General features: G+C 39.3%; 1 protein-coding gene across 1 annotated transcript in view; it reads left to right on the forward strand.

Annotated features, from left to right (window-relative positions):
* Positions 1–26,910, forward strand: part of ACSS1 (acyl-CoA synthetase short chain family member 1) — a 1,456,620-nt gene that overhangs the window by 1,077,821 nt on the left and 351,889 nt on the right. The window contains exon 9 of the mRNA XM_044057731.1: positions 6,323–6,435. Within this exon, the coding sequence (XP_043913666.1) occupies positions 6,323–6,435 (113 nt within the window). The remainder of the gene's footprint in view (positions 1–6,322; positions 6,436–26,910) is intronic.

Raw genomic sequence — 26,910 nt, forward strand, 5'->3', positions numbered from 1 at the left:
TTCATACTCAGGTCCATGGGTGTTACCCACTTTATCTTGAAAGTATTAGTCTTCGAGCAGTATCTGCTTTTGGGCAAACTTAATCTGAGGTCAGTCAGGGTTGGCAGGGGATTATGGGTAGGGGGAGGAGCTTGGAGCTCAGATCTAAAGCTGTTGAAAACTGCCGGCTCGGATCCGAGGTCGGATCCGAATCCCATAGGTTGCTGACAAATGAAGTTTACCTACTGAGATGGAACGTTATGGTGAGTACATAACTTCTTATTACAGAACAGTATCCATGTGTTCACCATTGCATTCTTTTTATTGTATTATGAGACCTTTGCATGGAAACATTCACAATAGGAGACATTCTTTGACATTTTAACTGATTAACTTGCAGGCCCAGCTTGATGCATTAAGTTAATTTTGAAGTCAGAATGCATTTTACATTGATAAAGCAACTGGAATTGGGATCTTTAGAAAAGGGAAAGAGCAAATTACATAGAAAAATGGGAATTGTGGGAACAATACATGCAGAGGAGGAACAAGGTTTAAAAGAAGGAAGGATTTGAATGAGCTATGTAATGTCTGACTGACAATGACTGGATAGATTATAAGTGATGTACAATATTTGCAACTATAATTATGTCAGCATGGTTTATGATATATAATGTTTGCAGCTAAAATTATGTCAACATGGTTTGTTTTCATTTATATAAATGTATGATTATCTGTCATATGTGATAATTTAATAAAGATGTTTCTTATTTAAAAAAAAAAGAATGTATTTTACATCTGCATTATTCTAACAGGATTTTGAGCCTGCCAGTTTGAAGAAGTGTTTTTTTTTTTGTCTGACAGGTATCTGATTTTTATTAATTGGAGTTCTGCCTCTTAAATGTACTGTGCATGGGCACATTGTTTTATGGGTAGATGCTTATAAAGTATGTCATTTAAGTGTTTTTCAGCCAGTGGTACATTGGTTTGTAAACAATTTGCAGTTTTCCTAGATGACCATTATTTATTTATTTAGTATTTTCAGATACTTATTGCCAGGAAAATAGCTTCAATGAAGGCTGTGGAAATGGTTCAGTTCACTTAGTACAAGTCTGTTCTTTGTTATTAGCTGAAGTTACAAACCTGCAGACTGTCTCATAATTGCAGGAATCTCTGCTTGAGTATTAAACTATATGGATCATTTTGCAATCCTAGTTTTATTTTGCCAAGTTTAAACAAAATCCCAGCTGGTTGAATTAGAGTGGCCATTGTATCATCATCTTCTTTCGGCTGTTCCCGTTAGGGGTCGCCACAGCAGATCACCTGTTTCCATTTCTTCCTGTCCTCTGCATCTTGCTCTGTCACACCAACCACCTGCATGTCCTCTCTCACCACATCCATAAACCTTATCTTAGGCCTTCCTCTTTTCCTGTTACCTGATAGCTTCATCTTTAGCATCTTTTTCCCAATATACTCAGCATCCCTCCTCAGCACATGTCCAAACCAACGTAATCGTGCCTCTCTGGCTTTGTCTCCAAACCTTCCAACCTGGGCTGACCCTCTAATATACTTATTCCTAATCCTGTATACCCTCGTCACACCCAGTGCAAATCTTAACATCTTTAATTCTGCCACATCCAGCTCAAACTCCTGCCATTTTGTCAATGCCACTGTCTCCAACCCATATAACATAGCTGGTCTCACTACCCTCTTGTAGACCTTCCCTTTCACACTTACAGGTACTCGTCTGTCACAAATCACTCCTGACACTCTTCTCCACCCACTCCATCCTGCCTGTACGCTCTTCTTCACCTCTCTACCACACTCACCGTTACTCTCAACTATTGACCCCAAGTATTTAAACTCATCCACCTTTGCCACCTCTACTCCTTGCATCCTCACCATTCCTCTATCCTCCCTCTCATTCACACACATATATTCTGTCTTAGTCCTGCTGACCTTCATTCCTCTTCTCTCTAGAGCATATCTCCATCTCTCCAGGGTCTCCTCCACCTGTTCCCTACTCTCACTACAGATCACAATGCCATCTGCAAACATCATAGTCCACAGGGACTCCTGTCTGATCTTGTCTGTCAACCTGTCCATCACCATTGCAAATAAGAAAGGGCTCAGAGCTGATCCTTGATGTAACCCCACCTCCCCCTTAAACGCATCCATCACTCCCACCGCAGACCTCACTGCTGTCACACTACCCTCGTACATATCCTGTACCACTCTTACCTACTTTTCTGACACTCCTGACTTTCTCATACAATACCACAACTCCTCTCTAGGCACCCTGGCATATGCTTTCTCTAAGTCTACAAAAACACAATGCAACTCCTTCCGACATTCTCTGTACCTCTCCATCAACACTCTCAGAGCAAAGATCGCATCTGTAGTGCTCTTTCCCAGCATGAAACCATACTGCTGATCACTAATCATCACATCCCTTCTTAACCTTGCTTCCACTACTCTTTCCCATAACTTCATGCTGTGACTGATCAATTTAATCCCTCTGTAGTTACTACAGCTCTGCACATCACCCTTATTCTTAAAAATCGGTACCAAAACACTTTTTCTCCATTCCTCAGGCATCCTGTCACTTTCCAAGATTTTATTAAACAATCTGGTTAAAAACTCCACTGCCATTTCACCTAAACACCTCCATGCTTCCACAGGTATGTCATCTGGGAACAACAGCCTTTCCATTCTTCATTCTCTTCAAAGCTATCCTTACTTCCTCCTTGCTAATCCATTGTACTTCATGATTCACTATCCCTACATCATCCAACCTTCTCTCCCTCTCATTCTCTTCATTCATCAACCCCTCAAAGTGCTCTTTCCATCTCCTCAACACACTCTCCTCGCTTGTGAGTATGTTTCCCTCATTATCCTTTATCACCTTTACCTGCTGCACATCTTTCCTAGCTCGGTCCCTCTGTCTAGCCAATCAGTACAGGTCCTTTTCTCCCTCCTTAGTGTCCAACTTTTCATACAACTCTTCATATGCCTTATCCTTAGCCTTCGCCACCTCTCTTTGCCATGCACCTCATCTCCTTATACTCCTGTCTACTTTCTTCATCTCTCTGACAATCCCACTTCTTCTTTGCCAACCTCTTTCTCTGTATACTCTCCTGTACTTCCTCATTCCACCACCATGTCTCCTTGTCATCCTTCCTCTGTTTAGATGTGATACCAAGCACCTTTCTAGCCGTCTCCCTTACTAGCTCTGCTGTAGTTACCCAGCTATTTGGTAACTCTTCACTGCCACCCAGTGCCTGCCTTAACTCATCCCTGAACTCCACCTCACAATTACCCTTTTTCAATTTCCACCACTTGATCCTTGGTGCTGCCCTCACACTCTTTCTCCTCTTCTTGATAACCAACGTCATCCTACAAACCACTATCTTATGCTGCCTAACTACACTTTCTCCAGTCACCACTTTACAGTCTCCAATCTCCTTCAAACTGGCCCTACTACATAAGATATAATCCACCTGTGTGCATCTTCCTACACTGTTGTATGTTACCCTATGCTCCTCCCTCCTGTTAAAATACGTATTCACCACAGCCATGTCCATCCTTTTCACAAAATCCACTACCATCTGACCTTCTGCATTCCTTTGTTTAACACCATACCTACCCATCACTTCCTCATCCCCTCTGTTGCTTCACCAACATGCCCATTGAAATCTGCTCCAGTCACCACTCTCTCACCCTTGGGTACAGTCATCACCGCTTCATCCAATTCACTCCAAAATTTTTCTTTCTCATCCATTGCACACCCAACATGTGGAGCATACGCACTAACAACATTCATCATTACACCATCAATTTCTAGCTTCATAAACATCACTCTATCCGACACTCTTTTCACCTCCAAAACACTCTCAGCATATTGTTCCTTCAGAATAACTCCTACGCCATTTCTCCTCCCATCCACACCATGATAAAACAATTTGAACCCACCTCTGATTCACCTAGCCTTACTCCCCTTCCATCTGGTCTCTTGCACGTACAATATACCAACCTTCCTTCTGTCCATCATATCAGCTAGCTCTCTCCCTATACCAGTCATACTGCCAACATTCAAAGTTCCGACCCTCACTACCACAGTCCTAGCCTTTCTCCTCTCTTCCTGCCTTTGGTCACGTCTTCCATCTCTTCTCCTCCTTCGGCCAATAGTAGCCCAATTTCCATCTGCACTCTGTAGGCTAACAGTACTGGTTGCGATCGTTGTTAACCCGGGCCTCAACCGATCCGGTATAAAAAATTTTCTTGGTGTCTGCATGAAATGTTTTGGCGAAGTTTTACGCCAGATGCCCTTCCTGATGCAACCCTCCCCATTTATCCGGGCTTGGGACCGGCACAAAGAAATGCACTGGCTTGTGCATCCCCAGTGCCATTGTATAATGTTAGTTTTTAATCATAGTCATGCAAACCCATTGTCCTTTCTAGTGCTATGTGTGAATACTGATGTTTACACATCACTGCTAGGACATGCAGTATACAACAGCCACATTTACAACTGTTACTGAATACAGTAAGCATGGTTTATGACTGATGTCACTACAGTGGAAATCCTCATTTCACCACAGTGCAGCAAGCTCAGTGCTTATTGTGAGAATAAATAAGGGCATATAGGCAGCAAAGCCCCCTGTTTGATAGCCATGGAGAGCATTGCCTCCCATGTGAATCCGACATTTGGAATCCTTTTTGAATGTGGCATTTTGACTTTAATTGCATTTACATTTTTTAATATCCATAATCAGTGTATGGAACCCACCTTCCTCACACCAAAGGAGATAATCAGACTACAGCTTTTCATTTTACAAAACAGCAGTTTTGTATTACGTAAGTCATGTGTGATTGTGGAGCAGCAAACTGGTAAAATAAATAGTAGTGCTGCCTCACAGTGCTTGTTTCTTCTGTTTGGTTCACAGCTGATGAGTCTTTTGTGCTGAGTATGGCTCCCAGATGTTGAGCCTTCTGTGCAGAGCTGACATGCCCTCCCTGTGTTTGTGTGATGTTTTGCCAGGGGCTCTGATTTTCTTCCACATCCCAAAACATACTTCTAGGTGCATTTCTAATAATCTCAGCTGCCCATGGGTGTGTATATGGATTTGATAGTGGGTGCACATCCTGAGCTGATAAGGTGGCATCCCATTTAGAACTAATTCCAAATCTTATGACCATTTTTACCAGGATCAACTCCAGCACCCCTGTGAGCATAAACAGGATAAAGCAAGTATCAAAATCAATGAATAGATGAATGATTGTTTTGGTTGCATTTGCTATAGCATCATTTTAAGAAAATAAAAAAAATAAATAAAATTACCAAAAAAATAAAATTACCAATTAGTTACGATGCCTGACCTTTTAGTCATCAGGAGATACATCAACCTCTTGAAATTAAGGGGGCAGCAGTGGAAAGAGTCAACCACACCAAGTTCCTGGGAGTGCATATCTCAGATGACCTATCCTGGTCGACTCATATTAGCACACAGTGAAGAAGGTACAACAATGTCTGCACTTCTTACAGAAACTGAGGAAGGCAAACCTGCCTCAGTCCATCCTCAAAGCCTTCTACAGGGGGACCATCGAGAGCATCCCTTCAAATAACATAATAGTTTAGTATGGTAACTGCAAAATATCTGACCACAAGGCACTTCTGAGGGTAGTGAGGACAGCAGAAAAAGTCATTGGTTCCTCGCTCCCATCCATGGATGATTTGCACGAGGCTCGGTGTTTGGGAAGGGCTAGGAAGATAATTGACGATCCCACTCACCTTCCCCAAAGGATGTACTTCCACCTTTCCTCAGGCAGGCGGTATCGCAGTTTACACTGCAAAACATCTAGACTGAACAAGAGCTTCTTCCTTCTCTCCATAAGGCTACTGAACTTGAATGTCAGGCATGGCAGCGAATAATCAGATAAATATGCTACTTGCTGTGAAGTAATCTATAGTAATCACTCTGGCAAATTGCTTCAGTAACTGGTACAGTTATCCTGATTTCTTATGCTATTACTTCCTGAATGTGCAGTAGTCAGGAGTGAGTCACCACTCCATACATGTGCGATATGAACATCAGAATATATCATACTAAAACTGATGGAGTGCAATATCTAAGCAATCACAATGTGAAAAGTGAATATTCATGGTTGCATTTTAGTTTAGCATAATTCTTTGTTGGACATAAAACTTGAACACATTAGGAATAAGCATTGACTTAATGAGTCTGTGCTACTCACCAGAACAGATAAGAAAGAGAGATAAAACTATTTCTTATGTGCATTGATGTGTTTATTAAAATGTATCAAAAAACTTTACTTTCTTCCACAGAGACTGGCGGGATCTGCATCACTCCTCGACCATCAGAAGAAGGAGCTGAGATTGTTCCTGCTATAGCAATGAGACCTTTCTTTGGCATTGTGCCAGCATTAATGGATGAAAATGTGAGTACCATTTCCCTGCTGATATAAATAAAGCGCATCCTTGGATATTTGAAATCACACTTTTAGAGGCAGCATTTTGCACCTCTAAGCTTGAAGCAGCTATTAGACATTCCACAAGGTGTAGACTGTCTGCTTTGATTGTCTGGACAGGTTTGAATAAACGTATTGCCATTTGCAGCAGTGTCTAATATAAAAATCACAGTGAACTTAGGTGAGCACTAAATGTATTATCTAGCAGAAAAGTGAAAAACCTGAGACACCTGCATCAGAATATAGGAATGCACAACAAAATCTTTTGGATCAATAAAGTCAGTCACAGAAGCTAAGTTAGGTATTCTTACAGAGTCACATATTTTTTTTTTTGTATTTACTGCCACCATTTCTACTGACATATTATTTATTTTCTGTAAAGCACACATGCTGTCTGTCTCCAGGATAGATCTCTCTGTTACGTTATCACTACACTAATAATCCACATCAAAGGTGAATATGAAATATCATTCTGCTTAAAACAGTGCTTAAAAAGCTTGTCTTCTAATGAAGGAAAGGTGTGTACAATAGCTCTATATAGCTACTTCAATATTGTATTTTTACGTTGTTACTTATTCCTATAGTTTGTGTTAGTCTTGTTTGCATTTTGTATTGTCAACGTCTTGATGTGTGTATTAATATGTGAGAATTTGTTGAAATATTTATTTACCTTGTTATTATGGAACACTGTATTGCATTAGTTGTGCAGTGATTATAAATTTAGGAATATTTATGTCATTTGTACTTGTGGAGATTTTCTCTCCAGTCCTTCACTGAAAAAGGGCTTTGCCTAGTCACATTAAACATTGCTAACCAGCAAATTTGATTCTATAATCAATCAACTAGATAAGATAATGGTGGAAGTACAAAAAAATAACAGCAATCTTTCGGACTGTGTATGGAAATCAGACAAAGGAATTACGGAAATGGAGACTGAGGTTACAATTTATTGGGACCTGCTGGCAGAACCTCGGGATGATAACAATATTAAAAATGGTTAGCTACAGCAGAAGAAAAGCTGCAACTGCTGGAAGCCCAGCTGTTTGATGCATATGATGGGGGACGATGAAACAATTTAACATTTGGGGGAATACCAGAGAAAGGAAGTGGGATCGGAATGTGTAGGTTACAAGAGAAGGAAAATTGTAGCATAGATAAATATCCCAATTGAAGACGTAATGATAGAAAGGACGCGCAGACTGTTTTTTCTTCAGCATTTAAGGGCCAGAATAATATACCAATATTAGATTTGAAAGTTACACAGTAAGTAGAAAACATTCTGACAGCAATCTGAATCCTAAGGAAAGATATCAAAAGAGGGAAAGCAGTGTTCTGTGAACATGACTTTTTTCATTGAAACTGGAATCATGAGACTGTCTTTTTTAGTGTCAGTATTTGCCATTCCCAAAAATAGAGATTCCATATGATGTATCCTGCAGAGTTAAATTTTTGTCTCCTAGAGGTGCTTTCAGCAGAAAATGCCTTTTGTAAGTTGAAGCAGTTATCTTCAGGGGTGGAGCCTTTACAGATGAATGGCTATGAGGGCAGGTAAGGAGGAATACCTAGGAGGTGGTTGCTGACAACTGAAGGGGTGCTGAGCACTTTCTGCGCTTCAAAGGAAAGATAGAAAAAAAGGAAAAATTCCATATTGTGTGTAGGGCAGGAGAAGAGGAACTGAAAACTGAACTGCAGAGGAAAACAGAACTGGCTTCTTGAGAAAGGTTAAGTAGATGTGACTAAAAGATTGCTACTAGGCTGGTGATCTGTGAGGATTTTCAGAAATTTAGCCTTACTTTCCTTTGGTAGTTTTTAGCCCTTATATTTTATACAGATAACCCAGAGATGGGGCGAACAAAGATATGTTGGGACAGAGTTGCTAAACCAGGATGAATTTGCAGTTTCCTATTAACTCATCCAGTTAGGTTTGAATAGATAAAGAGAAGGGCTTTGCTTTATCTAGAGTGGAGGATGGTAACATAGAAGTAGTATTGTCTGTGATACATCCCCTAATATGTTCTGTTTATTTTGCAAAAGAGATTGAAATCCCTTGAGTGAGTGTTTATGATACCATTGGACTTGAAAATGTCTAATATGTCTGACAGAATCGGGTCTGTTGAAGTTCTATGTGTGAGGTACAGCTAAAGTCCCTGATCCTAAAGTTTCTGAGCTACCAGGAAAGGCTTGAAGTGCTGTCCCTTTACTTGATTTCTTATAAGTTGTTGCATGGTGATCTGTGTCTTATATTCCATACCATTAAGAGAGACATCTTTCTTGATCGCCTGTATTTTCACAAGTCAGATAGCTCCAGTAAGGACTTAAATCTTCATAAATAAAATAGGCTGGAGAGACAAGTTTATTACCCAGTGCCTACTACACCTGTGGAACAGACTCCCCTGCAAGTTAAACAAAGTGACAGCATAGCATCCTTCAGATTAAACCTGGATGATTGGATGGGTACCCATAAATTTAGTCTGGGACTGACATGCTTTTCCCTTCCTGAGAAGGAGGATACAACATGAGGCGGGTATTTGCAATATTACACATTTTAATAAACTATTAGAAAGTGGAACCATCCCAATGCCATGGAAACTATGTCAAGTCACTGCATTCGTAAAAAGGACAAGAATGGTGACATTAAACATTCTAGAGTCTAACATCTATACTGTGTAAATGTTATGAAAATCATTTAATAGAACTCATGGAAAAGATTTGTGCTAATATATCTATATTCGACATTGATCAGCATGGATTTATCAAAGGGAAATCAACCCTGACTAATTTAATAAGCTTTTATGATTAGATTACGGCAGATGTAGACCATATATTTAGATCTTGCTAAAGCTTTAGACTGTCTTCCATATCTTATTATTGATAGATGTCTAACCAAAGCTGAGGTGAACTGTTATATTATCAGGCGTATTATGTTGTGGTTAAACAACAGACTATAATGTGTTAACATGCATGTCTGTCCTTGATCCTATACAATGTGGTTTTCTCAACAAATCCAAGGAATAAGAATTACGGAGTGCATAAATATGTTGCTAACTGTAAAATTGGATTTACCATATAAAACAATGATATTGACAATCTAAATGCCTGAATGAAATCACTGGTGAGATTGGGCAGAAGTGATAAGATAAAAGTTCAGTTTGAAAAATATATAGACAGCATCATGTATTTTAGTAAACATAATAAGTAATCCTGTATATTTAGTCAAGCAATATAAAGACTTGGGTATTATGATGATATCAAATTTAGCTTTTGACACTCATGTTCATTGAATTAGTATTAAAGCAATGAAACAAATGGGTTTCTTGTTGAAAAATCTTTTGACAAAGGACAGAGTCAGTCTCACACTATTGTATAAAACATATATTAGACCCATTTTGGAAAATAATAGCATGTTTTGTGTATACACGGGGGGGGCATTAAAAACTCTTGAATGGGTGCAAAGAAAGTCTACAAAAAAGGATTACATCAATAAAGAATTTAGATTATATGAGCAGATATAAATACCTAAATCTTTATACAATTAATTTTTAGGCACATACACAGGAAACATACTCGCCTATAAAACATTTCATGATCCTATTTTACAAGTGTTCTTTGGTATGGCAATATCTAGGTGCAATAATACCTATAAACATAAAAATAGGAGCTTTCATATAAAGGCATAAGACATGTAAAACAAAACTGTATTATTCATATGTAACACATGAAATGGCAATACTGTGGAACAATACATTAGAAAAAGTGCACCAGTCTGGAAGCATTGAACTTTTTTAAATAAACTTAAATTGTTGGATAAGAGAAAAGACATATGGCCTCAGTATTAAGGAATCAGTGTTCTTAGATGGTCAATTGGCCTGAACACTGTTACAGACATATGACCTTACAGACTTATGAACTTATGAACGTGAATGATCTTGTGACTTGGTTACCTTGTATTTCCTATAATCCTCTCAGTAATATAGCAAGGGTGGGGTGAAGGGAGAAACTGTCCCAGGTGCAAAGTGTTAGGGGTGTGGTCGAGAGCTCTGCAGTGCTGCAGTGTTTTTCTGTACCGTAACACTAGTACAGCAAGGCACTTAAGTTCATTGTTTTTTTTGTTCTGCAATGCTGCAGTATTTTTCCTTACTGTAACACTAGTACAGCAAGGCACTTAAGTTCATTGTTTTTTTTGTTCTGCAATGCTGCAGTATTTTTCCTTACTGTAACACTAGTACAGCAAGGCACTTAAGTTCATTGTTTTTTTTTGTTCTGCAATGCTGCAGTATTTTTCCTTACAGTAACACTAGTACAGCAAGGCACTTACGTTCATTGTTTTTTTTTGTTCTGCAATGCTGCAGTATTTTTCCTTACAGTAACACTAGTACAGCAAGGCACTTACGTTCATTGTTTTTTTTTGTTCTGCAATGCTGCAGTATTTTTCCTTACAGTAACACTAGTACAGCAAGGCACTTACGTTCATTGTTTTTTTTTGTTCTGCAATGCTGCAGTATTTTTCCTTACTGTAACACTAGTACAGCAAGGCACTTAAGTTCATTGTTTTTTTTGTTCTGCAATGCTGCAGTATTTTTCCTTACTGTAACACTAGTACAGCAAGGCACTTAAGTTCATTGTTTTTTTTGTTCTGCAATGCTGCAGTATTTTTCCTTACAGTAACACTAGTACAGCAAGGCACTTAAGTTCATTTATTTTGTATTTTTCTTTTTTGCAAAGCTGGGGTGCGTGTATTTGGTGGGGTATGATTAGCAGATTTACTAACAGGCCGATTGGCTATAGTACTGCAGGAAGCCAGTTGGCTTTGTGCAGTAAGCATAAGTCCTTTTTTGTTTTTCATTTGAAGAGCTGATGGGGTGGGGTGCAAGTTTGAGGGACCGTCACAGGGATCTAGTCAAACCAGCTACACTTCTGTATCATATAATATTATTAGAACAGGCATTGCAAATTATAGAAATTTATTTTGTTCACAAAAACAAATTGGACTGTGGCTGGACATCTGTGTCGTTGACTAAAGTGCAGGAGGTATGTGTTAAAAACTTGAAATTTTTTGCATTAATAGTCATTTTCAACATTAACGGGTATAAAAAGCTAGCCTCCTGCTTTTAAATGAACAAAGAATTATTATGCATTATCTGTTTTAAAACCCAAATAGTATATGCCTTACTTTTAGCAGTAGATATTCTCAGTTAGAGAGGAAGTCATATCTTAGCTGCTGGCATGATGGTCATATTATATCTGCAAATGTCTTTAAAAAGCAATGGCAAATCTTTATTTATAATAAAGGAGAAACTTGTAAGGCTCTTCAACTGCTATAAGGCACTGTTTTTGAGCTAGAAATAGCTCAGAATGACTGTTGATAAGCTCTTGGCTGGAGTGTCAGACATTCATCTTCTACCAAGATTACTAACGCTGGAGAGTTTTCAGTAAATGAGTAAAAATGTAACACACTAAGTTGTTGTTTGTCCTTTGGCTTTTTCCCGGTAAGGGGTTGCTACAGCGGGACTCTGGTCCGCTAATGATTGGCAGTAGATTTTTACGAAACACTGAGGTGCCAGCTCGACGCCCAACCTTCAACGAAGGCACGCCCATTTACGCACGCATGTCTTTCGAACGCTACCCAACCATGGGGAAGACATGCAGACTCCACACAGAAGGCACTCCCAAGCCACACCGAGAATCGAACGGGAGAACCTCTTGCTGTGAGGTACACACTAAGTAAGAATTATAATTTTAAAAGAGAAAATTGCAATAAACTACATGGGGAAGGTTTATAGATATCTGGTGATGAAACATAAGGAGCAAAAACTTGTGGCGGGGCTGCATGCTGAAGCAGCATAACATACAGTGAAAAAGTATTTAAAGTTGTCACTAGCTGTACTCAGTAGCAGAATAAAAAACTGCCTTAGTTTCATGCCACCTCAGAGATGTTTACGTCATGTGGAAACAGGTGGAAAGGTGTAAGTAAATAGTTATATTTGCAAATGTTGTGTTGAACTGGATTCTGAAAGACAGAATGCTGGTTTTGTTTGAATCTTTCATTTTGAATTTCATTTTAGAAGGCTACATAAATCTACAGCCTCGTGCTTACAGATATTTATGATAGGGGACAGAATTTGTTCTCAGTAGTTTGTGAAGCACTATTTTTGTTACAACACTAGATCCTTTGGGGTGAAAATGGGTGAAGAGAGAAAACTCTTGCGGGTTTTGTGTAGACAGGAATATGATATAATGCTCTTATCCTGTGGAGACACATGGTTTATTTTCTTGGAATGTAATTTGCCTAAGGAACCCTATTCAAAGTAGTAAAGTATCTGATATAAGGAAGTAGAGAACACAGATTCTGCTGCTGTAGAAGATGCATCTGGTATATACAGACCATCTCAAATGTATAGAAGTTGGGTATGTGTTCAAGGAATTTTGTTGTATAGGTCACGTGGCAAAAGGAGAGTTATAAACTTGATTTGGAGAAGAACCCAATTTTAGTTATGAAAGCATGTGTATTGGTGTCAAGGGAAACTTAGGAGGGATTAAACTAACAATTATAAATGTTTATTTACCCTGGGGATGAAACAACCTGAATCAGAAATGAACGTAAGATCATGGTTAGTCTACCAGGAAGGGATAACAGTACAGGTACAGGAATGAAATTTGGTTTGTTCTGTGAATGAGTTACATTCAGGGCCCTTTAGTGTATCTACTCCTACAATGGATAAATATATGGGAAGGTATATAGTAACGATGACTGTGGTAGACATACACATGGTTTTGCACATAAACTTGGCCAGATATGGCTGTTTTTCTTATAAGTATAATTTCTTTCCAAGGATAGACAAGATGATGTCATTATAACAAAGGAGCATACTCACATGGACACCAATTCCAAGAGACTTAAGAATGGTGATGCCAGGGCACTTGACTTCATGCTACCAATAGTGAGATTCAGCAGTGGCATCATGGGAATTTAAGTTGTTGAGAAGAAATACTGGCAAATGGGCAAAGAAGATGACAACACCACAGAAAAACCCAAACTGTTATCCACATAAATAATCCTGAATACTTTTCAGGTGCCTCTGAGCTTAGGGGGTACAAGATTCTGTTAGTAATAGTTTCTACCAACCTTTTCACAGTCAAGGGAGGGTTAAAGTAAGGGAGCCTTTAGAGTTTGCAGGCAGTATCAGCTCCAGGGCTGATGAAAAATGGGCATCTGTTTGTTATTCCCTTGTTTCTCCAGTTGACTGGATTTAGTCTGGGATAGCTCCATAGAAGACTAGAAAGAGGAGACTAGAGCAGGTGCCAAAGTAGAGGTCATAGAAGGTGGGCCCATTTGGAGTACTATTGCCTTTCCATTGCTTAATCAATCTTTCCTTCTGATGTAGTGTTGTCTGCTCAGCATCAGTGGTCCAAAATCAGAATCTGACAGTGTTCCCTGATATGAAGTTGGCTACTTGCCTGAAAGAGCCATCTTTATGAGAAAGTTTAGTTTTTCTTTTCTTCTTTTGTGATATGCTATACTAAAACTGTGCAGCTATTGCGACATGGTGACTTTTGTCCTGAGACCACAGAATAAAGGCATGCAATATGCCTATCTGTGGGCATAAAAGCCCTGCCACAAGCACACTTCTTAAATAAAAAATTCAGCAAGTTTTGCTGAGTGGCCTAAAGTTCAGGAAGCCAAAAGAGAAAAGGACACAATAAAACTGCAGAGAATAATATGATTGCATCAAAAGTAAAAGATGAGCACACAGTTACTACATTCTTGTTGGAAAATAAACCAAAAACAGACCAAAGAAGAATGCTTTAATGCCAAAATCCAGCTAACCTAGCACCCCACGTGTACAGAATACATCAAAGTTCTTGTTGTGACAGTGGTAAGCTGGAGGGCAGAACAGAGAGATGTATGATTGGATTGCTGGAGGGAGCTAAACAGCCTTAGAAAGCATGTGGTGCTAATCAGCCATATTTCCTGCTGCATGTAGTAAACCCACCCAACTACCTTCTCACCCACCAAAAAGAATGGCTGTTCACCCAAGTGAAATATTTACTTACTCTAATGGAGGAAGCAAACCCCACCAAATGAGAACTGAGCTTCCTTTATAGCGCTGTGCAAATTAGCCAAGAAGTTTTTCTGAAGGCATAAAAGCAATCTACACAAAAATAAACAAATTACTTGCTTACATTCCCTCAAACACTTTTGGAAAGAAGTTAACCTTCTTACAGGAAGTAAGGAAACTTCCCCATGACACCCTCTCTACCAACGTGGTAAAACAATATTGTACTCAGAACATTTCCTTAATGAGAGTAGCAATCTTTTTTTCAGTATGCTCCATACCCTACAGAGATTGTGAACAACCCACCCTACCAGTATTCATCCCCCTTCTACTTCAAATTCATATAGCCTAAGCAAGTCTCTGCGCAACAGTATCTCCACCAACATCCTTCCTGGATCTAACAACATAAATCCTGCATTCATATATCACTGCATAGATCACCTATCCCACCCCTCCCCTCCTCTCTCCCAGGTATATGTAACCTATGTTTCACTAAAAGCACCATGCCACAAATTTGGAAAACTGCTCTGGTTAAACCTTTCCTAAAGAAAACCAACTCAAAAAATAACTCACAGTTTCATCCAATATATACCCTCCCATCTCTGGGCAAACTTCCTTAAAAAAGATTCTACTCTCGCTCTCTCACTGCATCCAGCAGTATCACCTACTGTCCTCCAAACAGCATGGATTCTGGTTTGGCTAACAACACTTTGGTTACTAACTGATGATATCCTGCTAAATATTGATAAAGACCTTCTTAACCTCATTGATCACTCTGTTCTCTTAAACAAGCCAACTGAAATTGGAATCAACTTAGACAGTACACACTGTTATGAAAACTTCCTCTCTGACAGTCCGATGTCAAAACAGGACCCCCCCCCCACACCCCCTACCCCGGTCAGAATCTGCAGCTAATGTCAAATGTGTATCACAAGGATCCAGTCCTGCCCCTTCTTCTCTATCTATATTAACAAGCTTTCCTGTGATCTTCCCCCATCTCCAACTCTCCCTGTACTCTGATTACTTGGTCATATACCAATCAGCTCACTCTTATACCACCATTCAATCCCAACTTCAGTCAGACTTATATGAGTTCCAATAATGGCTTATAAACCATAAACAATTTTCAAGCCTTCCAAGACCAAAACTGTGCTTTTTGGAACTCCACAGTGAATTAACAAAGCACCTAATTCTTTAACTGTCTGTGACTTAAACAACCATCCTATTGGAACAGATTGCACCTTCAAATACTTAGGGTTGTAGATTAATCAATCACTAAACTTTCATTTCCACATAGAATTAGGGCAACAAAAAACCCGCCTTCTCTTCTGGGTCAGAATATCTCCCCTTTTCTATCTCATCCAACCAGAGAAGCAATTGGCAAATGAGTTCTTCTTTCTCAGCTAGAATATGTACTTCCCATTATCACATCTGCCTGCACGAAATATGCTAGCACACTCCAGACGATCTCCAAGAGGATCTGCTGATTCATTATACACCTAGAAAAATACAGATGGTTACCCACAAAACAAAGAGCCTACCTACTGTTAGGATCTCAACTCTACAAGCTACTCCAAGTCCAAATATTTACCACCCTTTTGCAGCTATATCCACAAGAAACCTCATGCAAACTGAAACACTACTCACAAGCTAAAACACTCTTAAGCACTAGAACAAAACTCCAGAGCACTATATATGCATTCTCCTCACGGACACCAACTCTTTAGCAAACTCTCCCCATCAACCTACAGGAAATCAGTAGTTACTCCAAATTCAGACAGCAACTGAAAAAACATCTCTTTGTCCAAGCCAATGTTCCTACTTCAACACAGGTCATACCACCTAACAATACTATCCCTCTCTCCTTTCCACTTTTCTGGTCCTGAAATAGAATTACTGAAATGTGGTCCACATTAGATAATAATGCCAATATTATATATTATTCTGTTCATGTCTACTGTACAGATACTGTTTGTTCTATGTGATTAATGTGATCTACCTTATTTCTGTTTTTTTCCTAAATGAAATGTTTTGCTTTTCATCTGGGCTGAACCTGAAATTGGTCAGTACTGATCAATGCACTACCATAGTAAACAAATATAAATTAATATAGTCCTGATGATTATGTAAATAAATATATAAAATAGTTACAGGGTGCTTCAGATATAAGCAAAATTTTAAAGTAGAATTAGAAACTTGGGCTAATAAAGAGTTAACTTATATGTCCTTTATTAAATCCTGGTTCAAATAAAGACCACTTGGTAAAGTTAGAATGAAGTAAATGTTGAATTTCATTGGTTAGTCAGATTTCATCTCAGCACATAGGTGTGGTAGTTTTTAGATTGTTGTTTTTTATTAGCTGTCTGGCATAGAGGGGTGAAGTCCTGACTGTGTCCCAAATTACTTGAGGTCATTTAGTGGCTCAAGTGCTGGAAGAGCTGGTAAAGAGAAGGTGGTGGGAGTGAGTGGCAAGCATCAGCTATTCCATCTGGTGAGGATGGGATGGGAAGTTGTAGTCCCTCCATTGCCACCAAGCAAGAAGTGACTCATCTGACACCCAGTAGGTACGGAGAAGGGATGTGGGCTTCCTTCCAAGCCAGTGATGATAGCCAGTAATGCATGTTTATGGTAGTGTACTCATGCCAGGGGAAGGCATTGTAGTTTCTTGCAGTGACACAAGTTCTCACATCAGCAGTCGGGGTGGAAGCCTGTATGATTGGTCTCTGGAGTCATCTCATACCTCACAGGAATGAGTAAGACAAAAGTAGCATTGATCATTGAAATTGCCACACCCAGTGACTACAGTGTCTTGCGTACAGAGAGACACAAAGTCATAAAAATATCAGGATCTGCAGGCAGAAATGAGAGCAATGTGGAAGAAAGATACCCAGACAGTTCCAATAGTAGGAGAAACAGGTTTTATAAAAAATAATCTACAGTCATATTTAGATATGTTACCAATCTATTTAGATATGTTACCAATCCATGTAACTCCGTACGAATTGCAGGAGTCATTACTGGTCACATTGAGGGTGCTGCGAAGAACACTTTTGTCTGACATCAAAGACTGAAACAATACTAATTTCATGAACTTTAATCGTACTTTGAGTTAGGAATGGGGTCCATTCCCGTCATGGTATTAGAAACCCAAAAGATTTGGAGAAATTAAAAAAATGAGTAAAGCTGGAATCCACTCTCATGCTGTAGGGAATAAAGAGGCTGATGGACCAACATGAGGGCTGATAGTTGACAGGTATCAGAGACCCCTAAAAAAAAAAAAAAAGCTTCTGCTTATAATGCTTGACCTGATGACAGGTGCATGTAACCTGAAAGATTATTTTTTGAAATGAGCTATTATTTTTCTTTCACTGGGCCATGGGATTTTATTCTTTGGCAGCATTTATACTGTTTTCCACCTTTCTTGTAGTCTATGAGGAAATGTGAAAAAAGTAATGTTTCAAAGGTGTTATACTTGTTCTGTACAACATTTTCAGAGCATTACTTTCAGGGACTCTGCACAGATATGGTATACTACTCCAGAACTCAGAATTTTTAGAATTCCAAGACAAAAAATAGAATTGGAATGTAATTTTCCACTTTGTATTATTATTCTTGCTTTGAGTCGCTGCAGTTCAGAAATTATTATTTCCTCCCCTTCCCAAATTATCAGAATAAAAGTACAAATCCTACTTGTACATATACACTACAGAAAATAATTTACCTGAAATTGTGCAGAAACATTCTTCCAGCATATGAGCTAGTATGTTTGCTAAAACATCCAGGAGCTCAGATGAATGTTCACACCTAGAAGAGCAAGTCCAAACAGTAGAATGTGTCAAATGTGAGACCAAAACGAAGCCAAATGAATAGATAAACAGACACTTTATTGTAATAAATGCTTTCACAGTACCATAACACTCTTCTTCAGACTATAAAGCCCTCAGTAAAAACAACATTTATATAGGTCCAATTAAAAGGCATGGTCCAATAAAAACTGTAGTCATTAAAACATCAGCATTATATCACAATCAGATGGGTAGCTTTTAAAGAAATAGTTAACATAAGCTATCCATAAACAATCATTTAAAAACACACAATCAGTAAAAAACAAATGAAAAAAAAAACATGTCAGCATAGGCAGATAAAAACTTACACTATTGTACACATAGATAATTTACTTCAAACTCCTAGCAGCTAAAATTGTTTTCAGGAGAACTTTATCATTAAGCCCCTTGCCACAGTCTGCTCGTAACCTAATAATCCATTTAATTTATGATGTCTCAGTCCTATTCACCAAATCACCCCTTTGCTCACTGGGACTAATTAAAAGATACCAATTTGATTGTGATGTAACATTGATGTTTTAATGACTATGAAGTTTTTTATTGGACCAGGCCTTTTAATTGTACCTATATAAATGTTAGTTTTATTGAGTGTCTTGTAGTCTGAAGAAGCAGTGTTATAGGTTCATAGTTTAATATTAGGCTGACTGCCCTTGTGGGCCATTTTAAGTCTAGCCAGTTACCCCATGTGAGAATCAAACCCTGCAGCTTGTGTCTGTAAGGTAAATATCTTACCCACTGTGCAAACCTCCCACCCAACAACCTATGCAGGTCTTGAACCCAGGACCCTGTACACCATAGTCACAGTAGTTAACCACTAAGCCATCACAGGTACTTTGAAAGCGCTTACCACAATAAAGTGTCTGTTATCTATTCATTTGGCTTCATTTTGGTCTCACCTTTGACATATTCTACTATATGAGCTAGTATCCCCGTAGTCCAGAGAAGTTTCTGTAAGAAAACATGGAGGAAATCAAAATCTACAGCACATTTTGTTTGCTGTGCTTACCCAAAGGGTGAAGTGTATTTTGTTGTATTCTCAGTCGTCAAGCAACAAATCAAGAAAATATAGGAGTACAAGCATACGTAATAAATACATAAAGGTTTCAATTGCTGGATAGTTTCTCTTTAATTTTGGGACAAGAAGACTGAAAGTTGATAAGTTATTTTAATGACATTTGTATAATAGTAAAGTGTTGTTCTTGATTGCTTTAATTGATATGAAGTGTTATGATATGAATATCTATCTATATATATATATATATATATATATATGGGGTTGATGCCTAGCTTAGTGAGTTTTTCTGTGATTCCTGAGAGGGGAATGGTAGCAAAGGCCTTGGCCAGATCAAGGTAAGCTGTATGATCCACCTTGCCTTCATCCACAGCTCTGGTGACTGACTCAAAGAAGTCGACCAAGTTAAGCAGACATGATCTACCCTTCACAAAACCAAACTGTGTGGGATCCAGAGTTTGGAGATTCCCTATATCCTTGTTTATTATTAGGTTCATGATGATGCATTTCATAGCTTTGCATATCAGACTAATCAGGCTAATGAGGCGATAGTTCCCAGGGTCTGTAGTCGCTCCTTTGTGGAAAGGGATGACTGAAGCAGTGCGCCATTCGGTAGGAACAAAGCCTGAGGTGAGGCTGTGACTGAACAGGGCACACAGGTGAGGATATTGTCAGGTCCCATAGAGCTGTATTCTTGGCCTTGGACAGTGCTGTTTTAACCTGTGCAGCAGTAATATTGGGTGCATGGCAATCTACTGGTTTTGCGATTGGTCCTTTGGGGGTGTAAGGTTGACACTGAATCTGTTGGCCAGTATATTGGCAATATCTGTTAGCTCAGTATAGGAGGTACCATTTTGCAGTAACTCAGAGTGGGTCTATATTAGATAAACGAACATTTGAAAGTTTCATAGTTTCATAGTTTGTTACTAGGCTATCTGCCCTGGGGCATTTATAAGCCTAGCCATAGTGATGTGGCTTTCGCCACCCCATGTAATGGTACAAAAGTGTACAGTATAGATTTAGAATTAGTTTACTGTGCCTCTGTCTAGTAGTGACACAGAGATGATACCTGGGGTAAACCTACGATCTCCCATCCACTCGTCAAGATTTCTCTTGAAGAGAGTCAGTGAGGGGCTCTTCCTAACATGAACTGGGATTCTGTTCCAGAGTATGGGAAGCCTCTAAGTTATGAATCTGTCCCTCCAGCATGTCCTATTCATATTTGTGCTGAGGTTTAAATCTTTAGCTCAAGTGGTTCTGATGGATTTGGATTTTTTGAGGTGGAGCATGTCCATCAATTCCTGATTGGACATGGCCTTGTACGTCAGGCACAGATCACCTCTGAGCAGGCAGTATGCTACTGAATAGAGCTGGAGTTTCTTTAGTCTGGCAGCATATGACATATGTTGGAGACCCTTGATCCTCTTGGTGAGGTACTTTTGGGGTCTCTCTAGCTGTTGCAAGTGCTGGGTGAGGTACATACCAAATGGGGCATTGACTCAATCATGGGCCTGATAAGGGAGGAGTATAGGGGTACAATGACCTCCTTTGATCTGGAAGTGAATCCCTTCATGATAAGGTGAGCAAGGTAGAAAGTCTTTCTAACCACTTTGGCAACGTGGGTGTCAAATGAGAGGTCACTATCGACTTGGGTCCCCAGGTCTCTGATTACTTTTTCCGTACTCAGTGGGTTACTGTTTATGTGATAATTTGTGGGTACTTTGTTTTTCCCAAAGGGGATGACTATACATTTTTTGGCATTTAGTTTAAGGCCATGACTCCGGCACCAGTTGTCCGTTTCAGTGAGGCCTTTCTGTAGGATGTATGTGTCAGCTGGTGTATCGAGTATGGCGCCTAGTTTGCAGTCATCTGCGAACTTTGTCAGCCACAACCCTCCCATGTTTGCTTTCACATCTGAGAAATAAATGCCGAACAAGAGGGGTTCCAGGACAGAGCCCTGTGGGACACCACTTGTGACTGGCTTTGAGTCTGACATGGCTCCAGCGATTTTGACTTTATGGGTTCTATCCTTTAGCCAGTTTGCCACCCATCTTGTGACATATGGATTTACATTTAAGCTGTTGAGCTTGTCTATGATGCCAGAGTGGGGTATTGTGTCGAAAGCTTTAGCCAAGTCCAGATAGGCTGTATGGACTGCTTTGCCCTCGTCAATGGCTCTAGTGACTGTTTCGAAAAAGTCAACCAGGTTCAAAAGGCAGGATCTGCCCTTTACAAAGCCGAACTGGGTTGGATCAAGTGTCTGTAAGTCCCCAATGTCTCTGTTTATGAGTTCCATAATGATTCTTTCCATAGCTTTGCAGACCAGGCTGATTAAGCTTATGGGGCGGTAGTTACCAGGGTCTGTAGAGGTGCCTCCTTTGTGGAGTGGGACTACTGTTGCTGTACGCCAGTGTTCAGGTAGATATCCTGTAGTAAGGCTAAGGTTAAATAGCATTTTTACGTGCGGGTTTAGCTCCTCTTGGAGTTCACGTAGCACGCAACCCAGGATACCGTCAGGTCCTATTGATGCTGTGTTTTTAGCTTTGCTGAGGGCGGTTCTCACCTGGACATCTGAGATGACAGGGAGGTTACATTCAGCTGGGATAAGTATTTCTTCTTTTGGGGGTGAGGGAGGGGAGAAATTTGCACTGAATCTGTCTGCCAGAATGTTGGAAATATCTGTGGGTTCAGTGTATTTTTTGTCATTGTGAACTAACTCTGAATGACTATCATATGGTCGACACCATATGATTGAACTTTCAAATGTTCAAATATCTAATTAAAAAAATAATAAACTACACCAAACACCTACCTTAACATTTTAAGTGGTTGTCTTTACAATCTGCTACAATTCTGTTTTCATAGCTAGCTTTAGAGGATTTGATGAGGGAATCTCAACTTTTTGTTGAGACTGATGAGGGAGTTTTTCCAGTCTTGGGACTTCACCTTATTCCGTATCAGTTTCCTCCTTCTGTTGTAGAGCTTGTTTATGGCAGGGAACCACCAGATTGGCTTCCTTTTTTTTGGAGGCGAGCATCTTGGTTCTACTGGGTATGGCGAGATCCATGCATTTGTGTACATGTTCATACAGTGCATTGGTGTATGATTCGGGGGTTAAGCAACTATTCTCCATTTGCATGGGTGCCGTGAAGTTAGCCATCTCTGTTTTTAGAATCCCAAAGTTACCTTTGGAGAAGTTTTTCATATGTTTGGTTCATAGGTTCATAGGTTTGTACTAGGCTAACTGCCCTTGTGGGCAATTTTAAGACTAGCCAATTACCCCATGTGAGACTCAAACCCTGCACCTTGTATCTGCAAGGTAAACACCTTAAACATTATGCCATCCTCCCACCCAAACAGCCATGCAGGTCTCAAACCCAGGACCCTATACACCATAGTCACAGTAGTTAACCACCAAGCCAACAAAGAAGTGTGTTACCTTTGCGGGGGTGGGTGGGAGTGATGTGGATTTCCAAGGTGATTAGCTTGTGGTTGGATCTAACCAGAGTACCTTCTCTGTTTATTCATCATGCTGACTTAATTTCCTAGCCACACAGCCATTAGAAGCTTTTTCTGTGTTACACAGCCTCTGTTTCTTCCATCCATCTCAATATTAGGGGCCCTATCTGTACCTCAACACATTTTATCTTATTTTACTGTTATCATTTTTAGGCATTGCAGTAAATGGTTTGTTTCTTTATTTAACCTTTCTTCCAGTCTTGGGATACCGTGCATTTAATATTATTTGAAGCACTTTTCTAACTGTCCTTGTTGTCTTCTGTAAACAGCCCCATGCCCAAACCTAAAAATCATTAAGTTTTGATCTTTCTCTGGCTATATTGTCCAGTTCCACCAGTCTTTCCCACATTTCTTCTTGCATGCATCATCTGTCCTGCCTAATCTGCCTTCTTATTTCATATGGTGATATGGGGAATTACCCTTAGTTGGGGAAGAGCCTGTATTCAGAAAGATACTTTGTGTTTATATAATTCTTCCCTTACATTTTTAAAAGTCCCCCTCCTTTATCTTTTTTAAACACCTTTATCAAATTGTCACATAATACATAGGCAAACACATTAACAGAAAAGAAAACAAACCATTATAACATTTTTCCTTTTAAATACAATGTACATTGCATATATTTTCTTTGTTACTGTCATCAGTCCAACATTATGTTAAATTACTGAATTCCTGCCTTACTTTAAACCTCACTCCTCCTCTTCCTGAACATTATTATGCATGTATTCTTCCCACAATTTCATTTACTTCTATATAATTTGCTCCATCCCTTTTCTAGAAATACCTCTTCCAGTTTTTTTATCTGTTTTATAATACTGAATACCTCATATACAGTTGGTGTAGACTTTGATTTCCATTTTCTAGTAATTACTTTTTGACAGCTAATAGAATTAAACTTAATAAGGCCTTACTATGTCTGGGCAATTCAAATCCTGTATCCCAGCTCAAAAGAATCATTTCCTTACTTACAGCCATTTGCTCACCCAATATTTCTGATAGAGTACTCATTACACTCCCTGAATATATGTTTCCGGTTACCCATTTCTTCCATATCACACTTCTAAAATTTGCCCTCTACCTGAGGAAACATTATTTGCAGTCTGCTTGGGGTACAAAAATACTTATGCAAACACTTCCAAGCAAAGATCCGAACCTTCTGGACTTGGTTTCATACTTGGGAGCCATACACGTCTTCCCATTGTTTTCTTGTAAATTGCTTTTCCAGTCTCTCTTCCCAATCTTTTCTAACCTCCTCTGATTGATTGTTATAGTTACCATGCAATATTTTATACCCTATTAATTATCCCTTTTTAAACAGCTGTTTCTGTTCTAGAGTCAGCTAAAGACTCTACCAGAGCAGTTTTTTCACTTAAAATCCCCCTATCCTTTTCTGTTTGCATGCACTCTGAGATCAAGCCCTAATAGGGAAGGCAGTCTCTAGCCTGCAGGTCTTCTTGGCCTTATCCCTCTCTTATTACCTTTCCTGCTTGAGGAAATATATTGGTTCCTTTACCAGGTTTCTCCAGTAAATTTCAGCCCCCTCTTGCCTATTTTCTGTACCCCTGCTTGCAGTCGTCCTTCTTGGCAAAATCTCCTTTCTGTATTCTAATATTGGCTTAGTTCTTAGAATACTTTCTGATACTTTATAAATATAATATTCTGTATGTTTAGTATTGTCCTTAAGGATCTGCATCCAAAATCACACCTCTCTCTCTCTATTTTTGAACTTCCCCCTTGTTTCATCATCATCCCTTTCCACTTTGAATTATAATCTTCTGCTTGTGATATGTATGGATCTATATTAAATATTTGAACGCTTAAACGTTCGAATCACTAAAGATTGAACTTTAGTGATCAAACGCTTAATGTTCGAATATTTTAAAAAATTAAGAATAAAAATTAAAACAAAAAGAAAAAACTAAAGGGTGTAAGCAGGGGGGCAAGCCCCCACACCCCCGCTATTTAAATATACCAACTCCAAGATTACACTACAGTGCAGGGAATGGGAAATTTTCCCACTGTAGGGAGGGCGCACTTTACATTTTTTTTAAATTTTTTAAAATATCCGAACATTTCAGCATTCGATCACTAAAGTTCGATTTTTAGTGATTCAATATAGACCCATATGTATATGAGCCCTAACTGTGTAGCTCTAAAATTTCAGTTTAGATCAGATAAACCTAAACTATCTTGTTCTATTGGATTGACTTACCCCACTTAACTCTTGCCCTCTTTCCCTCCCAGATAAATTCCTTATATTCTTTATTAATTGTCCACAACTTCAACTTCTCCCCAGGCTGATAAATGTATGCCTGACCCATATACAGTACTAAAGGGGCTAAAAACATTTTTACTGCTTGTTTATTACTATCTGTATCCATAAATAAGAATTTCCAGTATCTCGGTTTTTGTATTGTCTTTTGTTCGGTCTCTTTAGGGGCGGCTCGTACTATTAGGCTGCAAGACTGCAGAACCCCCAGCTGTAAAACATAACAGAAAAGAAAATAAAAAAGAAAAGAAATTAAAAAAAATAAAAAAAACATGAGTCGCGGAACATTGTGCATGCACACTTGTGGCATTTCTGATATCCGGACTGCTGGTGAACCAGTCTGGAGCATGCGCACAGAATCCAGACTGTCTCACCAGCATTCCAGATTAGGAAGACAGCATTCGGAAGGAATATCCCAGAAGTCTATGCAGTAACAACTGCATAGACTGTAAGGGGATCAGACTGCAAAGTCCACAGGCTGGGTAGCACCCAGCTTGCATGCTCTGCTCTCATGGGAAGAACTAGGACGAGCCTTGTGGGCTTTTCTACTGAATGGACTTGCTCTCCTACAATGGACCTTACTGAATGGATATTACGGGAAGGACTTGCTCTCGCTGCACAGACCGTACTGCACTAAATTGCTCTCAGGTATGGAACTGCAGGAGAAGTGTGTGTGTGTGTGTGTGTGTGTGTGTGTGTGTGTGTGTGTGTGTGTGTGTGTGTGTGTGTGTGAGTGAGAGTGAGAGAGACTCTAAAGTTAACAATGACTTGTAGAGAAATCATATAATCTGAGAACAGCGGGCTCTTCGGTCATATTGTCTTTGTTATGAAGTAATTTTCTTATAAGGGATACAGGCATTTTTCCCTTTTACAATGAAAAGTTAATAATGATAGAAATAATGACAGTAAATGCAGCATATTTATTTATTCATAACATTTTTTAACTAATGGGTCAAGCCACTTTTCTTAGGGGACCAAGGGATAAACCATCCATTAACTCAGGACTAAGTAAGGTCTGCAAGGTGCATCACTTACTGTGCATTGTGTCAGATGCAGGTGCATTATGGAATACAAAGTGTGATCATCAGCGATAAAGGTTCCCTATTACGCTGTCACAGGAGCAGGTTGTCAAATGCGTCTTTGTTGAACTGAAAAGCGTGAAAAGGCAAAATAGCGAAGTGGCTTTTCAGCTAATTCTTTCCCTGGGAAAGAATTTGCTTGGCCGATTTTGCTATTTTGCCATTTTTGGCACTGTAGTGCGATCTCGGAGTTGGTATATTTAAGTAAGGGGGTGTGGGGGGCGAAGCCCCTCACATTATGTAATGTTTTACACTTTTTTTTTTTTTTTTTTTTTTTTATGTCGGAACAGTGATTTTTTTCCAAGGGAAAAAAATCGCTGTTCTGAGGTTTCAACATTGTAAGCTTTCGCTTACATGGGATCGATTATGTGTCATTTGCTCTTCTGAGAGTGCTATATCATAATATAGACCCGCGATAAACGTATGCAGCAGAGTATAGCTTATGCCAATATTTTAGCGTTCATTATCAGTGCCTAATGCTCAAGAACAGGTAAATTTGTAGTCACAGCAAAAAACACAGTAATACTAAACTTTGTAACAGAGTGTGTGTGTGTGTGTGTGTGTGTGTGTGTGTGTGTGTGTGTGTGTGTGTGTGTGTGTGTGTGTGTGTGTGTGTGCATATGGAAAGTATCCATTTTAATAATAAAAACAGTGACATTTGCTGGAA

This window comes from Protopterus annectens, chromosome 1.part2 (assembly GCF_019279795.1).
Source record: "Protopterus annectens isolate FY-2018-M chromosome 1.part2, PAN1.0, whole genome shotgun sequence".
NCBI lineage: Eukaryota > Metazoa > Chordata > Ceratodontiformes > Protopteridae > Protopterus > Protopterus annectens.